The sequence below is a fragment of the Phyllostomus hastatus genome, unplaced genomic scaffold, assembly GCF_019186645.2.
Source record: "Phyllostomus hastatus isolate PE091 unplaced genomic scaffold, TTU_PhHast_1.1 phas_scaffold_216, whole genome shotgun sequence".
Classification (NCBI taxonomy): Eukaryota; Metazoa; Chordata; class Mammalia; order Chiroptera; family Phyllostomidae; genus Phyllostomus; species Phyllostomus hastatus.
Genome location: NW_025334018.1, coordinates 3,565,705 through 3,581,675, shown reverse-complemented (window position 1 = coordinate 3,581,675; position 15,971 = coordinate 3,565,705). Strand labels below are relative to the sequence as shown.

Genomic DNA, 15,971 nt, shown 5'->3' with positions numbered 1-15,971 from the left:
TGTGAGCCGGGCGCTGCCTGGCAGGCAGTCGGGAGAACAGGTCAGCCTCATCGCCGCAGGGCCGGGCAGCGTACTAGAGGCAGGACGGCAGCAACGCTGCTAAGAGGTCCGGACTAGAGGCCGGGTGGAGATGCGATTCTGAAGGCGGTCGGACTGGGCCAAGGTTCCCACTCCACACAGTAGCGGGAAAGCCGCTGCTCAGAGCAGAGCGGGAGGAGCTGGAGTCCGCGACTAGGTCCCGCCTTCTTTAGCACCCGGAGCGCGACGGGGGCGGGGCCTCTCCCGGGGAGGAGCGGCGGAGAAACCGGGCCTAGCCTGGGACCCATAGAAGGGGGACGGGGCGGGGCTTGGCGGCTGCGCTGCCCCACCGACTGCGCGAGGCAGACCTGGACGCCTCCTCTCCTCCGCGCGCCGCCCAGCACCTGCTACCCTCGGCTGCCCCGGGGCGCCGCTGTCATGCGGTTAGCTCTGCTCTGGGCCTTGGGGCTCCTGGGCGCGGGCAGCCCTCTGCCCTTCCTGCCGCTTCCAGATACAGGTGAGTTCCGTCCGGGGGAAGCATTGGAAAGAGGCGCAGGGAAGTCAGGAGGCATTGGGATACAAGGGTCAGAAGGAGAGCCTGAGAGACCGCAGCCAGAACGCGGCCGGCGCTGGTCTTCTGTCCTGGGCCGAGCGCCCGGTAACTGGACGATGGAGTGAAGAAGAAAGGAGAGTCATCCTCGGCACGTCCCCGCGGACACTTCATGGCCGTGGTACCAGGCGGGTCCCTCAGGCTCGTAGGAGAGGGTCGCCGCTCCGCAGGACTGGCATCTCTCTCCTTTGAAGCCTAGCTGACTGTTTTACCCGGTGCCAGGGTGCCGAGTGTACACGCTTGTAGGGTTTGGCGAAGAGGATTCTCCCCGGCACTTCCTCCTAGGCCTGAGCGGCCAGGCACCCGTCACTGTAGTGCTGATGCCGCCACCAGAAACCTGGCTGAGCTGGAGGGGGCCCGGGATGAGCCAAGAGAGGGGAGAATTGGCCAGGAAAGAGGCTGGGACACCAACTCCTCCTTAGAACTTTCACTTCCAGCTGCTGTCTTGGGCCGGGGGGTGGGGGGGGGGCGAGAGGGCAGGCGAGGGTGGAGTGTCCGGAGGAGAGAGGGCCATTGTGCGGGGGCGGGGGGGCGGTGGTTAGGGGGAAGGGACACAGGGAGGAAGCGGAGGCTGTGGGGAATGGGTGTGCCTGACTGGGCATGAGTGGTGTTTAGGGAAGGGGTGTTTGCACTCCCCACCTAGAAATGGGCGTTACTAGCATCTTCGTTGTGAGGACAGGGGAGGGTGAGTGGGCACCCAGCCAAGAGGCTTCCCCCAGTTCTCGAGGGGGCTTTTCTGGCAGGGGGGAAAATCGGGTGGGAGTGGTCAGGGAGGAGGGTCCCTAAGAGAGCTGGGATTGGCCTGAGGGCTGTAGGGAGGGGCCATAGGCTGGGCTTGCTGAACAAGTCTCTCTGCGATTTTGGGATGGGTTGGTGGGATGAAAGCACACTATTAGGGAGAAGCCCCCAGTATTCTCCTTTAAGTCCCAGCATGCAATGCGGGAGTCCTTCAGGCAGAGGAGGGCCTTGATGTGCTGGAAACGAGGAGGGTCAGAGGGGCTGAGTCCCTCTGCACTCTCTTGGACTGTTGCGGGGACCTTGCAGGTGGCACCAAGGAGAAGGCAATTCCAGAGAGAGCCCTAGGTGGGCCCTTGCAGCCCCAGGTCCTTCAGGACAATCTCACACTCAGCCTAGCAGAGGCACTTCAGGTGAGCCTCCCTCTCCCCTGAAATAAAGAAGTACACCCCCACCACCCCACTGCCCCATCCAGTCAGGTGTCTCAAGACAAAGGTTGGCTGAAGAGCAGGCAAGCAACCCTCACTGTGGCACCACCACCTCAGGTCTGGCTGCCTCTCCCCCAGGCCCCAGCACCTGGCTTCACTTATCTCCCTCTCCCCTCCATACACATCTGTCTGCTTTGGCCCCACCCCGCCCCTTCAGGCCACTGGGAAATTCTGAGGCCAAACTTGCTTTCTTGGTCTCACTCATTAGTTTTCTCTGGGGGGGGGGGGCGCTTAGACAGAGTCAGGACCTAATCAAATGCCCTCCCCTTACCCCCAATTCCAAAGCTGAGTCAGAGGAAGGGCTGGGGCCTGCACTGGGTCCTCCATGATGCTTCCTCTCTGGGCAGGAAGCCGAGAAGGGGGCGGCTCAAGACACCTTCCTTGACCTCCCTGTACAAGCCCCCAGAACAATGCCCCAGGCCACACAGGCCTTCCTGGCCCCTTCCCCTGGGACACCCCCTCCCCACCAGTGATCTAATCATGGGTACTCTCCTAAGGTCCTAACGTTTTCTGGTCAGGAAGAATAGGAATTTCGGGCAGGGCCAGGGAGGTGACCTGCTCTCTGGTGCCCACAGACCAGTCTGCCGGAGGCTTTGCAGATCCAGTTGGAATTGGATGGTGAGAGTCACATCCTGGAGCTGCTACAGAATAGGTAATGGTAGTGATGACAATAATGATGATAATGTGGCTAACAGCTTCCATAGCATTTACATGTGTTACGTACTAAGCGCTTGAATTCATTTAATCCTCATAACAACCCTATAAGTAGGTACAATTATGTACTGTTATTGTCCTTGTTTTATATGTAAAGAAAGCAAGGCAAGAGAGGTTAAGCGACTTGCCCAAGGTCACACAGCTAGTGTGTGGCGAAAGCCTGGTTGGAACCCAGACAGCTTGGTGGAGTCTGTGGCCCAACCACTACACTCTGCTGACTCAGTGGGAAGCAGGACAGTTGGAGTATTGCCTGGCACCCAGCTACCCTTCCATCACCTTCAGGCCTTGGGCTGGCACCACACCACTCTGAGAGACAGCTGATACTGCCCTCCTCTGCCTTCACTCCACAGGGAGCTAGTCCCAAGCCAGCCAACCCTGGTGTGGTACCAACCTGATGGCACGCGGGTAGTCAGTGAGGGGCACAATCTGGTGAGTCAGGCTCTCTTGCACCCTGTTTCTGGCCTGAGGGAAGGAGGGATGGGGCAACTGAAGAGCGCCTTCCTTGGGAGACATGGGAGGGTGCTGCATATCTTACCCGCCAGATGAGCCTCCTGGGCTGAAACCCTGGCCTGCTATGCAAGCTGGCACTGTCTTTCTGTGCCACAGGAGAACTGCTGCTACCAGGGAGGCGTGCGGGGCCGTGCAGACTCCTGGGCCTCCATCTGCATGTGCTCCGGGCTCAGGTACAGGGAGTGGAGTCCATGAAGGTAGTGGGAGTGGTAGGTTATGAAAATGGAGCTGAAAAGTTGTCTGACTTCCTTCATCTTTCCTAGGGGCTTGGTGATCCTGTCCCCAGAGAAAGGCTATACCCTGGAGCTGAGGCCTGGGGACCTTCAGGGTCCTCCCATCATCTCCCGGATCCAAGACCTCCTCCTGCCAGGACACACTTGCGCCCTGAGCTGGCGTGAACCTGCGCCCACTCGGGCTTCAGCAGGGCGCCCCCTGCGACAGCCTCGCATTCATCGGGTAAGGAAGAGTGGCAGGAGGCTGGCCCCGGGGCCCTTGGGGCTGTTGGTTCAAGGCGCCAGTAGCTCCTGCTAGTGCAGAGGTCTCTGCCACCTGCCGGGCCCTTTGGGATGTCATCTCCTCCACTTTGCCCGCAGCCCGGCGAGGTGGGTGCTGTTGGGAGCTCTGTTTTACTGAGACAGGTTAAGTGATTTGCCCAAGGCCATTTGACTAGTACCTGGTACATCCAGGATTTAGAGGTAGGTACTAGACTCAAACTCCTCAAGTCTTATGATCCCATATGCAGAGAGCTCACTTGGATCTAGAAAATACATAGTTACCAATCCTAAAGCAATAAAAACCAAGTTTTCTAATTTGCAAAATAGGGAATAATAAAACTACTTACCTGATAGGGTTGCTATGAAGATTAAATAAGTCAATATATATGTAAAGTACTTAGAACTAGGCCTGGCATGTGGTAAGTATTTGATGGCCTTGGCTATTATTATTTTTTTAATTTGGAGAAAGTTCTGATTGTGGAGCCAAAAAAGTGAGGCTCTTCTCCCCACTTCCCAGCCTACTTCTTGGTCCACCTTGGGCAAGTCCCTGGCCTCTCGGGCTCAGTGGTCCATCTGTAAAAGGGGTTCTTCACTCTCCTCTGTCTGACCACACCAGGTGGGAGTGGACGCAGCTTGGTCAGCCCTACATGGCTGCCGTCAGTGTGAGCAGCCAGTGTGCCTGATGCTCTTGTTCTTGTCCACAGTGGAGGCGGGACGTGGTGACAGAAACCAAGATTATTGAGCTAGTGATTGTGGCTGATCATTCGGAGGTGAGCATGCTGGCCCCAGCGTGCCCCGCCCCAGCCCTGAGTGCCCTGCCACCTTCCATGGCCTCCTCTCTTAACCCACAGGTCCAGAGGTACCCAGACCACCAGCAGCTGCTAAACCGCACACTGGAAGTGGCCTTACTCCTGGACACAGTTAGTGTCGGGCAGGGTGGCATCCTTATGGCCCCCTAACTATGGGAACCCGTCTCCTGAGCCCTGGCCCTTTTTCAGTTCTTCCAGCCCCTGAACGTACGTGTGGTGCTGGTGGGCCTGGAGGCATGGACCCGACACGACCTGATAGAGATAAGCCAAGACCCAGGTCTCACGCTACACAACTTCCTCCACTGGCGCCGGGCCAGCTTACTGCCTCGTTTGCCCCATGATAGTGCCCAGCTGGTGACGTAAGACCCGCAGGCTCAGTCAGTAGGGCCAGCTCTGCCCTGGCCTGGCCAATTTCACAGCCCAGCTCCCTACCTGAGGCCCTGAAGCTCTGGCCCTCTGGCTTGTGGCCTTGACCTTTGACCTCTCAATCCCACAGAGCTACTTCGTTCTCTGGGCCCATGGTGGGCATGGCCATTCAGAACTCCATCTGTTCTCCTGACTTCTCAGGAGGCGTAAACATGGTGAGCTATTTCCAGGTCTCTTCCCCATTCCCAGTGAAGATCCTCCCAGCAGTGGCACCGTTTATGGACTGAAACCCCCTACAAGTTACCTACAGAACCCCGAGCTGTGGGCATAGAGGGCAAGGGTGCGTGCTGTGGCTCCCGCTGTCAGGGCGCTGTCCCTGACGGCCCACTGTTCAGTGTACAGTCTTCACCTAGGGCTTCCCGTTCGGGGCGGGGCGGCGTCTGAGCCCCGAAGAGCAGAGGTGATCTCCCTGGGCCACACAGCGAGGGAGGGGAACAGCTGAGCTAGAACCCAGGTTTTCTGCCACCCAGGCCTGGGCTCTCCTCCTGCTAAGGAGGGAGGCGGTGTCTACTGAATGTCCGAGAGGTCAGATGAGGAGAGAACAGGAGCAGTTAGGCGGGTGCTGGACCTGGGATACCCTTTCCCACAGGACCACTCCATAAGCATCCTGGGAGTTGCCTCCTCAATAGCCCATGAGTTGGGCCACAGCCTGGGCTTGGACCACGACGCACCTGGGAACAGCTGCCCCTGTCCCGGCCCAGCCCCATCCAAGACCTGCATCATGGAGGCCTCCACAGAGTGAGTGACTGCAGGATGTAGAGGGTGGATGGGCAGGGGGCAGGGAGTGGTCTACAGCCCCAACCCTCCATGCTGCCCTCCCCAGCTTCCTGCCAGGCTTGAACTTCAGCAACTGCAGCCGACAGGCCCTGGAGAAGGCCCTCTTGGATGGGATGGGCAGCTGCCTCTTTGAACAGCTGCCCCGCCTGCCCTCCATGGCTACCGTCTGTGGAAATAAGATTTCGGGGCTGAGCAAGCAGTACAACTGTGGCTTCCCAGATGTGAGCCCCTTGCCCACAGCCTTGCCCCACTTACTTCTGTGCCCTCTCCAAGACTCCTGAGCCCCTCTCCGTTTCCGAAGGGCCCTTTCCTCCCTCTCCCACCTCCCTGTCTTTGGGGACAGCACATGGATTTGGGGGCTCTAGCTTTCACTTGCTCTGGCCGTCCTTTTGGGTTCAGGCCCTGGGCGGTAGGCTCTTAGGCCACCCGCTCTGATGCACCACCCCCTGTGCCCTGGCCCACAGCACTGTACCGATCCCTGCTGTGATTCTGTCACCTGCCAGCTGAGGCCAGGAGCACAGTGTACCTCAGATGGACCCTGTTGTCAAAATTGCCAGGTGGGCACAGACTGGACAGGACTCCTAGGGCTCACCTGCCAGGGGCCAGGGGGGAAAGGGTCATTCTGACCCTCCGGTCCTGGCTGCATTTGCTCAGCACCCACACTGAAGTTCACCCACTCTCCACAGCTGCGCCCGGCGGGCTGGCAGTGCCGTCCAGCAAGAGGTGACTGTGACTTGCCTGAGTTCTGCTCAGGAGACAGCTCCGAATGCCCTCCTGACGTCAGTCTGGGGGATGGCGAGCCGTGTGCTGGTGGACAGGCGGTGTGCATGCGAGGGCGCTGTGCCTCCTATGCCCAACAGTGCCAGGCTCTCTGGGGACCTGGGGCCCAGCCTGCCACACCACTCTGCCTCCTCACTGCCAATACTCGGGGGGATGCCTTTGGGAACTGCGGGCGCAGCCCTACTGGCAGCTACGTGTCCTGCGACCCTAGGTGAGTTAGGAAGTGGCTCCTCCCCTGGGTTTGTGGGAACCTTGGCCTGACCCCACTGACCCTGTGCTTCCTCCCTCATCCTAGAGATGCCATTTGCGGGCAGCTCCAGTGTCAGGGGGGCATGGCCCAGCCTCTGCTGGGCTCAGCCCGGGATTTGCACTGGGAGACACTAGAAGCCAACGGGACCTGGCTGAATTGCAGCTGGGTACACCTGGACCTGGGCAACGATGTGGCCCAGCCCCTCCTGACTCTACCTGGCACAGCCTGTGGCCCTGGCCTGGTGAGCAACCCGGGTGAGCGAGACCAGGTTGGGAGGGATATCTGGACGTGGTGAGTAGTACCCTGGTCTCACAGTCCACCAGTGTAAAAGGCACAGCCTCTGAGGGGAATTCAGATTCTTGCGATCGAGTGAAGTCCTGCTGTCCTATGTGCCTTGGTTTTCCCACCCGTAAAAGCAGGCTGTGGCTTCAGCCACGTTGGCCTCCAGGGCTAATAAGCTCTGCAAGAACGTGATCTTCGCTCTTCTTCTCATTGGGCAGGTGTGCATTGACCGTCGGTGCCAGCCTGTGGATCTCCTGGGAGCACAGGAGTGTCGAAGCAAATGCCATGGGCACGGGGTGAGGTGGTGTGGAGAGGTGGAAGGGGAGCAGGGAGCCTCCAGGGAGGAAAAGGGGTAATGGCCTTTGGAAACAGACATCCCTAGTTCGAATCCTTGCTCCACCCCTGCCTAGCTGTGTGACCTGGGGCAGTTTATTAACCTCTCTGAGCTCAGTGTTCTCATCTGTCCAATGGCCATAACAATGGTACCCACCTCCTGAGGTACATGAGACAAGTATGAAAGCTGCTGGCCCAGTGTCCCGCACGTGGGAGGCACTCACAGGGGTGTTCCCATCTGGTCTCCTCCGGCATGGGTGAGGGCTCCCAGAGCACTGGCTCTCTGTGCCCGTTGTCCCGCACACCTGCCACTTGTGCATATCTGAGATCTTGAGAAGCAGGGGACAGGGAAACATGCCCTCAGAGTACAGAGCCACTCATTGTTCAACCTGTACCTCCTAGGTCTGTGACAGCAATAGGAACTGCCACTGCGAGGAGGGCTGGGCACCCCCTGACTGCAACGCCCGGGTCAGAGGTAGCTCGGCCTGGGGGCAGGGGCAGCTGGGAGGGCAAAGTGGCTTATCCACCCCCGTTTTCTGACCCCTCCACTGAGGGTTCCCTGACTCTGTGTGAGCCCTGGTCCCCTCACTTTCTCTGTGCACTTGATCTCACTCCCTACCCCCTGCGCCGTGCTGGGTGTGGAGTTCTCAGCCCTGCCCACCTTCAAACCTGCCTTCACTCGGCAGCCTCCAGTTCCCTGAGCACAGGGCTGCCCCTCAGCCTCCTGTTGTTGCTGATCCTGGTGCTGCTTGGTGCCAGCTACTGGCACCGTGCCCGCCTACGCCAGCGACTCTGCCAGCTCAAAGGACCCAGCTGCCAATACAGGTACCAGCGTCCTTGCTACCAGCTCCCTCCACACCTCTCTTGAGCCCTGCCCCCATCCCCTCTGCAGCCCCTGCCACCTGATTCTGACCTCGAGCCCCTTGGGCCACACCACACACCCCTCCTTTCCCCTCCATGTGCCTCGGAACTCTCCGCCTCACACACAGGCCTGTAGCCCTGAGTAGGTGCGCTGAGATGCTAGGGTCACTTCCCCTCAGAAGCCCATGTGCTGGGGAACTGGGGCCCTTGGGCTGAGCAGCTTCCCCTCCACACCCAGTCGGACCTACACTCCACACGTGCTCCTCTGCGAGGAGCTGCAAAGGGTTAGCCCCACTCTAGGGTGGCGTGTAGGTGAGGAACATGGTCTGAGGCTGGGCCCTCTCCCTTCTTGTCTTTCTCCGTGCTCAGGGCAGCCCAGTCTGGTCCCCAAGAATGCCCAGAACCCCCACAGAGGGCCCTGCTGATGCCAGGTGCCAAGGTGAGTCCTGGATGCCAGAGAAGAGGGGGCCCCACCTTGGCCAGACATCCAGCGTGGGCCCTGGGGTGGGGGTATTGAAGACTCTAGACTGAGAGAAAGACTCACGTTACCCAAGAGTCAAAAGTCCAGCTTGGAGTGGGGAGGGACAGTCACCTAGAGGAGGGTCTGCTGAGCTCTTTGAGCCAGCCAAGCTGGTGGCTTTGAGAGGTGGTCTACCCCTGCTCCCAGCAGTGGTCCCTGGATGGACCGCTAGGAAGGGTGGGGCCCAGGTTGGCCTAAGCATGTGGGGACCTGATGAAGCCCACTTCACTGTGCGTAGAGGGCTGGTGAGTGCTCCTGCCCCGAGCCCTCTGGGTGTGACGACAGGGGTGTGTGTGTGGAGGTGGTCTCCATGCCCACCCTACCACTTCTCACCCCCTCTGCATGCCACTGAATAACGGCATGCACAGCTCCACTGCCCCTGGGGTCCTGGCTGCCCCTCCCTGGGCACTAACCCCTCTCTGCCCGCATCTGTCTCTCTGCTCCCCACCCCACTCTGTGCCTGTTTGCTCTTCCTGCTCTCTCAGCAGGCTAGTGCACTTGGCTTCCTGGCTCCCCCTTCCAGGCCACTGCCTCCTGACCCTGTGTCCAGGAGACTCCAGGTAAATCTGGGCCTGGCCCAGGGCAGGTGGGAGGCTTGGTACCCAACTGCAGTTCTCATCCCTGTTCCCTGCCAGTGATGCTCTTCATTAGGGGACCAGGGTGCCCCTCAGCCTTCAGACACTATGAGCCCCAGAAGCAGCAAAGGGTGAGCCTCCTGCCTTGGTTTCTACCACCATCTGGTGGTCAGTGGCGGGACTGCAGTGGGCCAGGGACACCACAGTGACCCGTTCCTTCCTCCCCCCAGACATCTGCTAGCATGCGCCCAAGCCCTGTGCACATGTCCCCGTTCTCCTGTCCTCTGGCTGATTTTGCATGTTGACCTGAACCCCTCGGGAAAACCTCTGCATGCCCACTGCCCCTCTCTGTGCTCTCAAGCCACTGCCCTTCTCTCTGTTCAGGCTGAGCTGGCTGACCGACCCAATCCCCCCACACGCCCTCTGCCCGCTGACCCGGTGGTGAGGCACCCGAAGGTAACAGTGGGGGGAGAGAAGGTCACAGCCTCTTCCACCACCCAGGGCTGTTGTGGTGGTGGCCATAACGAGATGCCCCCTCTGTGCTTGAGGGCACATACCCTGGTGGCATCTCTAATGGTGACAGGTTTGTTTGGAAAAAAAGGTAACCTCTGGGGCTGCCCCCGCACAAGCTGGCGTTCCCCAGCACCAGTGCATCCAGGGTGGCCAACATGACACCTTTCCCAAGCTGGCCTCCTACCTTTTCTCTCAGTCTCAGGGGCCTGCCAAGCCCCCACCCCCCAGGAAGCCACTGCCTGCTGACCCCCAGGGCCGGTACCCTTCAAGTGACCTGCCTGATCCAGGAGCTGGAAACCTACCCCTAGTGGTACCCTCCAGGTGGGCAAGGAAAGGCGCTGAGAATGGGTGGGTGGGAGGAGTGGTCTGGGAAAAGGGGACTTCTCACCTTTTATTCTCTGCTTCCGGCACCCCAGGCCTGCGCCACCGCCACCAGGGATGACCTCCCTCTACCTCTGAACTCTCCTGAAGTTCTGCCTGCCTCCAGGACTTAAAGAAACATGAACAGGTTTCCTGCAGTACACCCCCACACACACCCAGCAACGATGGAAGGAGCCAGCGCCTGGACACGAAGGAGCAGGCGTCCGAAGGCACCTCCACGAGTGTCGAGCATCACCCTGGGGACCAGCCCATGCAGTTGCAGCTGGGGGTTAGGGAGCGCTGGGCCCTGGACCTAGCTGAGGGAGGTGTGCACAGCCTGTCTCTCTGCTCAGTCATAATAAATGAAAGATCTCCGGAGCATGCCTCGGTTTGTTGGCTCAGGGAAGGTTGGGTTGCCTCTGCTGCAGCTCATCTGGCCGGCAGGGGACGCTGCCCCCTCAGGTGAACACAGAACAGAGAGAACAAGAGTCCAGGGCAGGAGCAGCTTCTGTCCCCGGGATGTTCGGACGCTTGGATGCTCGTGGCTCGTTTCTGCCCAGCCTGGAATTGCTCTCTGTGCAATCCAGTACCAAAGGGAGTTGTATGCCTTTTGCCATCCTGTCACCCAGCCCTCGCCCCAACGCTTAGGGGTGACCATTCGACAAACCCACCAAGTTGTTTTACCTGCGGTCCCCACCCTCTAACTAGTGGCTGGGAAAAGTGGATCTGGCTGGTATTCTCAGAGCCCCAGAGCCGGGGCGGAGCCCGGCGGCAGCTCCCACGATCCCAAGGCCAGGCACCTGCCTCCTCCCCCGCCCCCACCTGAGGGCTCGGGAACAAAGGTGCTTTGTACAAGCCGCAACCACCTCATTACTTCGTCTTCAGGGCTGGCGCTGCGCGGGCCCCCAGCCCAGAATGGAGGTGTGGGGCGGAAAGGGACAGGAGCCAAACCCCAAGGTGGGCTTCGAGCTCACCACTGCAGGCTCAGTCGGGGAAGGGGAAGTGGGGAGGAGGGGTGCCCCGGGAGGCGGTCTGTCCCTTCCCCCAGCGCTGTCTCTAGAGGTGCAAAAAACAAAACAAAACAAGGTGATGTGCTAAGGTGGCTGGACAGGCTTCGTGGGCCCTTGCCCAGGACTCACTTTACTCTTTCTGGGCCAAGGGCCTGTGCTCCTATTTAAATCTTCCACGCTTCTAATAACACCGTCTACAGTGTACTAATGCAGACCCTAAAGATACAACCTCTTTAAAAACCGTCATGGACAGTGGAAGGCGTCCCTCCCGGCCCCTCGCAACCCTGTCCAGTCCCTGTAGGAGCCTGGCTAACCTGGCGCTGGTAACCGCTCACAGGGGGTTAACAAGAGTTGGCGCTGGAGTGGAAAGGCGGAGACGCGCTCTGATTGGCGAAAAGTTATCCAGGGGCGTGGTCGATGAGTTTCCACACCCCACCCCCTTCCCCCGCACCCCCTCTTCTCTACTTTGTACCTTTCTCGCGGCCACGGCGAAGTGGGCCGGGCCGAACCAGACCAGACTGAACCGCGGGGGCGATGCGGCTGCTGCCCCTGCTGCGGACTGTCCTCTGGGTCGCGCTCCTCGGCTCCCCTCTGCAAGGGGGCTCTGGCCTCCGTCACGACTTCTACTGGAACTCCAGTAACCCCAGGTAGCCGGGCCGAACCCGGCCAGCAGCCAGCGGGGCCTATGCACTCCCGGGCTTGGCGCGCGTCCCTCCAACTCTCCCTCTCTCTGTGACTCTCGCTGTGTGCTGGGTGCTGCCGGCACCCGGCCGGCTGCACACCAGGGCTCCTTTGTTTGAGTCGGCGGGGAGGGGGGAGGGGCGAGGCGTGCCCCAGGTCTCCCCTCAACCCGCACGTGTCGGGGGACGCTCAGAGGACCTCAGTCCCAAGTATGGTAGGTAGTATCTTAAAACCGGGAGCTGAGGGGCCTTGGCCTGCGCACTCTGAGCCCCGCCCCCCTCTCTTCTCTCCTGGTGACCCTCAGCCTCCCTCCAGCTTGAGGCAGGCGGGAGGACTTGAGAGCGAGCAAGGGGACTTTCCTCTCGTGAAGGAGCATGGGTCACTCTCCTGCTTGCCGGCCTCCCCTCTGGCACTCACTGTCTCCTGATCTCTCTCCTTTGGCAAGTCTGTTTCCGTCTCGGTCATTATCTCCTTCTATTCGTCTCTAGTCTGGGCCCTGCCCTTCTAGCTCAGTCACCTTTGGCCAAGTCTTTGACATCCCCAACTGCTGCCACCCCCTCCCCAGTTCCCCCTGCCTCTCTCTACCGTCTCCATCTGTTTTCCTTTCTGATTTTGTACCTGAGACAACCTGACTCTGCAGTTATTCACTCACTAAGAGCATCCTGTGCACCCACCGGGACCTGTGCTAGGGTGCTGGAGATCAGAGGTCCAAAAACCTAGACTCTGCCCTGTGGGGGCCCAAAGACCCCCTGGGGAGGGCAGACCAGGCGGCTGGGCAGGCCATTACAATACCAATACCGGATGATAAGAGCCATTGTTGTCTTCTAACTCAGAATTCCTCTCTCTCTGTTCCAGACCAGTGCCTCTGAATCACTTGGAGGACTTGTTAAAAATTCAGGTTTATAGCCCCCAACTCCGAGGTTTCTGGCTCATTCATTCAATCCACACATATTTATTGAGCCCTGTCCTTGTACAAGACACTTTTCCAGGCACTAAGGATGCGGTGGAAGAAAGTATACAAAGGTTTCTTGTGTTCTAGTAGGTCTGAGCTGAGCCCGGGAATGTGCATTTCTAACCAGAACTCCTGACACTGGTGCCCCTTGGACCACCCATTGAGGGACAGTTGGAGGCCTTTCCTAAGTCAAGCTGCGTTGTGTGGGTGAGAGAGTGAGTGTGTGGGGAGGGGGCGAGTGTGGTCCCTGCTGTATTTGATGCCGTGGAGGGCAGTCTGCCCCGGTCCTTCCCACGTGTACTGGCTCCCTGAGGCAGGTCCCAAGACATAGGGGTGTCCTGAGGAGGCTGAAGATTGGGCGGTATGTAGAGGGGGCTCCCTTCCACTTCTGGGGCACAAAAAGGTGGGGAGCACCCACCATCCACTCCCTCATTGACAGTCTTTTCAGCGTTGGACTGAGGTCCGAAGGGCAGTCGCCCTCTCTGTGCATCTTTAGGGAGGTTACTGTTCCTAGTCTCCATCTCTGCCTCCGTGGCTGCGCCGTGGGCCTGCATCTCTGTCCCTTGCCTCTGCCCCAGCTTCTTCGCAGCAGCCATTCACCTAACGTTCACCTGGCACAGGTGCTGTGCCAGGCCCCGGCTGGGCACTAGGGCCAGAGAGCTGTGTGGCAGCTCCAGTGCAAAGGCAGGGCATGGAGAGAGGCCTTCTAACGTTTGAGCCAGGTGGTTGTGGGTGACTCCTTCACCTCTCTGAACCTGTAGATCTGTTGCCTCATCCGTTCCTTGCACTCTGGCTCTCAAGAGTTGTCAGTCTGAAGACCTCAGGCCTTGCTGAGACGTTCCCTCTCCAGAGGGCACGGGAGAGGTGGGCAGAGACCCTTGGGGAGGAGCATCCCTGGCCTGTGTGCCCCATGTCTGCCCTGCCACGACCCCCTCAGCCCACACCCACCTTGTGCCTGCAGGCTGCTTCGAGGGGACGCCGTGGTGGAGCTGGGCCTCAACGACTACCTGGACATCTTCTGCCCACACTATGAGGGTCCAGGGCCCCCCGAGGGCCCTGAGACATTTGCTTTATACATGGTGGACTGGTCGGGCTATGAGGCCTGCCAGGCACAGGGGGCGGGTGCCTTCAAGCGCTGGGAGTGCTCCCTCCCCTTTGCTCCCTTTGGCCCTGTTAAATTCTCAGAGAAGATTCAGCGTTTCACACCCTTCTCCCTTGGCTTCGAGTTTTTACCTGGAGAGACCTACTACTACATCTGTGAGTGAGGAAGGGCACACTGGTCGCCTCTTGGGGGAGGTGAGGACAGGAATGGGGTGCCTGGCTTTGCCACCAGTCCAGGTAGAGAGTCTGAGGTGAGGGGGGAGGGTGGGACTGGGAACAAGGCCAGACCTGGGAGCGGGGAGGGGCTGTGGTCCGCGAGAGGGGTTGTAGGGGCCCTGAGTCCAGGACTGGAGAAGGGGGCATCTAGAGTGAGTCTATGCAGCGGAGGGAGAGGACCTGGGAAAGGCGGTGAAGGGCATGGGGAGGGGCCACAGATGGGCCCTGGCACGTGGTTGGGGCCCAGAAAGAAGAAAAAGCTTTCCAAGGACCTGGAGAGAAGAGAAGCTGGGAGGGTCTGAAACAGAACCTGCAAACTAGCCCGTGCTAACTTTTTCCTCCCACCACGCAGCGGTGCCAACTCCCGGGAGTCCTGGCCAGTGCTTGAGGCTCCAGGTGTCTGTCTGCTGCAAGGAGAGCAGTAAGTGGGGTGGGGAACAGGGGGCAACCCTTCTGGCTAGGGGCCCTTCTTGGGGTGGAGGGAAGGCATGGGAGAATCTGAGATCATCAGACTCAGAGGGGTCCAGGCAGGGTTATAAGCTATGACCTCTTTTCTCCCCATTGAGCCTGTGGGAGCTTCACACTGGAGCCTGTCGTGCTGGGCCAACAGAACAGCATCTCCAGGGTCAAGGCCCTTGATGGCTTTTGCTGAACTGGTGGTGTGTATTGGCAATTTGGGGGGAACTTAGAAGTTGGGGCTTACAGGAGACTCAGTGGTAGATTACAGGGAGAGAGTGGCTGATTTGAGAGACCCTAGAGAATAGGCTGGAACAGCTAATGGGCAGAGCGAATGGAAGCTGCTGGGATGGAGGACACATTGGTGCTACCCCTCCTCCTCACAGAGTCTGAGTCAGCCCATCCTGTTGGGAGCCCTGGAGAGAGTGGCACTTCAGGGTGGCAAGGCGGGGGCACCCCCAGCCCCCTCTGTCTCTTGCTGCTGCTGCTGCTTCCCATTCTTCGTCTTCTGCGAGTTCTCTGAGCCAAGTGGACCCTTCCTGCCACCCCAGGAACCAGAGCCCTCCCAAGACACCCTGGAGGAGGAGCCCCACCTGAGCTGGGAGTGTCAAGCCAGACAGACAAGATGGAGGAGTGATGGGGGAAGTCAGAGGGTCTGAGGCGACCCTTGCGGGTGCTGGCCCCCTCATCCCAGGCTGAAGAGGAATTACAGGGGAACTGCGGACAGCCCTGGACATCTAAAGCCAAGGCAAGATATACGCAGAATCTCCAACAGCTGCTTTGATGGCCTTATTGCATCTCCCAGGAAGACTGGAATTTGTTGGGACTGAATCCTTGAGCCTGCTGGGGGCCAAGGCCAAAACCTGGGACAGGTGGATTTCAGGACCAGGTCAAGGAAGCAGCCCAGGCCTGCCATCTGTGCCCAGTGCCCCGTGGGCCCCTTCCCTGGGGCGGCACTTTTCCCTCCCAGGGGGTCACTCGTCTTCTGTGAAGACAGAGACTTGCCATGAGGCTGAGTTTCATATCAGTTTGTATTTTTATAAGTGTCTGGACCAAACCTTCAATAAACCACCCATCTTTTTGTTGCTCTCCTGGACCTCTGGCTCCTCCCCTGACACCAGGACTCCCTGTGGCCTCTGCTCTCAGCCGGACTTGGCCTGACCTCCACGCTAGCTGTGCCCAGGCCATCCGTGCCAGGCCTCCGTGGGCGCCCCTCTGGGCAGTGCGGGGTGGGTGCCAGCAGCAGCTGTGGAGCTTGGCACCTTCTCCCACCTCCCTAGCTGGCTTCCTGTGTTGAGGAGGGGGTGAATGCTCCTGACAGCCCACCCATCTGGGGCACTGCCCAAACTGTGGTAGCGCAGGCAAAGCTACTAGAAAGACAGCGCCTGGGTTTCAGGGTGTCTGGGTCCCTGAGAGCTGGGCGTCTCTCCCCCTCCCAAGGGCAGTCTGGGCGGTGCCTGGCCTAGAACCGGGAAGGTGGGGTCAGATCAAAGCCTCCAT

At 59.5% G+C, this 15,971-nt stretch overlaps 2 protein-coding genes across 12 annotated transcripts; both read left to right on the top strand.

The window, feature by feature from the left end:
- Positions 1-315: 315 nt before the first annotated feature.
- Positions 316-10,433, top strand: ADAM15 (ADAM metallopeptidase domain 15). 9 transcript variants are annotated; one of them, XM_045816982.1, is made up of 23 exons: positions 316-535; positions 1,673-1,776; positions 2,427-2,503; positions 2,916-2,994; positions 3,172-3,248; positions 3,339-3,531; positions 4,274-4,339; positions 4,421-4,489; positions 4,568-4,737; positions 4,875-4,959; positions 5,394-5,542; positions 5,628-5,802; positions 6,046-6,138; positions 6,268-6,572; positions 6,657-6,852; positions 7,112-7,189; positions 7,629-7,701; positions 7,913-8,051; positions 8,457-8,526; positions 9,096-9,167; positions 9,567-9,638; positions 9,892-10,016; positions 10,112-10,433. In XM_045816982.1, exons 1-23 carry the CDS (start codon positions 457-459, stop codon positions 10,152-10,154), a joined length of 2,589 nt encoding a protein of 862 aa, XP_045672938.1. In that variant the 5' UTR covers positions 316-456; the 3' UTR covers positions 10,155-10,433. The 9 variants fall into 9 exon arrangements, 7 of the variants coding, with proteins under 7 accessions (XP_045672938.1, XP_045672937.1, XP_045672941.1 ...); XM_045816981.1 differs by having other exon boundaries at positions 9,093-9,167; XR_006783183.1 differs by lacking the exon at positions 10,112-10,433 and adding an exon at positions 9,243-9,313 and having other exon boundaries at positions 317-535; positions 9,892-9,943.
- A 1,110-nt stretch (positions 10,434-11,543) lies between these two features.
- Positions 11,544-15,557, top strand: EFNA4 (ephrin A4). 3 transcript variants are annotated; one of them, XM_045816782.1, is made up of 5 exons: positions 11,544-11,712; positions 13,660-13,955; positions 14,368-14,436; positions 14,582-14,674; positions 15,023-15,048. In XM_045816782.1, exons 1-4 carry the CDS (start codon positions 11,600-11,602, stop codon positions 14,665-14,667), a joined length of 564 nt encoding a protein of 187 aa, XP_045672738.1. In that variant the 5' UTR covers positions 11,544-11,599; the 3' UTR covers positions 14,668-14,674; positions 15,023-15,048. The 3 variants fall into 3 exon arrangements, with proteins under 3 accessions (XP_045672738.1, XP_045672737.1, XP_045672736.1); XM_045816781.1 differs by lacking the exon at positions 14,582-14,674 and having other exon boundaries at positions 15,023-15,557; XM_045816780.1 differs by lacking the exon at positions 14,582-14,674 and having other exon boundaries at positions 14,858-15,557.
- The last annotated feature ends 414 nt before the right edge of the window (positions 15,558-15,971 follow it).

Bases quoted from the DNA above. Each gene is read 5' to 3' on its own strand.
- ADAM15 (XM_045816981.1), top strand. From the start codon at position 457: ATGCGGTTAGCTCTGCTCTGGGCCTTGGGGCTCCTGGGCGCGGGCAGC. The intron at 7,702-7,912 runs GTAGCTCGGCCT...TTCACTCGGCAG, and splicing joins CTGCAACGCCCGGGTCAGAG to CCTCCAGTTCCCTGAGCACA. The intron at 9,639-9,891 runs GTAACAGTGGGG...CTTTTCTCTCAG, and splicing joins CGGTGGTGAGGCACCCGAAG to TCTCAGGGGCCTGCCAAGCC.
- EFNA4 (XM_045816780.1), top strand. From the start codon at position 11,600: ATGCGGCTGCTGCCCCTGCTGCGGACTGTCCTCTGGGTCGCGCTCCTC. The intron at 11,713-13,659 runs GTAGCCGGGCCG...TTGTGCCTGCAG, and splicing joins TGGAACTCCAGTAACCCCAG to GCTGCTTCGAGGGGACGCCG. The intron at 14,437-14,857 runs GTAAGTGGGGTG...TCCTCCTCACAG, and splicing joins TGTCTGCTGCAAGGAGAGCA to AGTCTGAGTCAGCCCATCCT.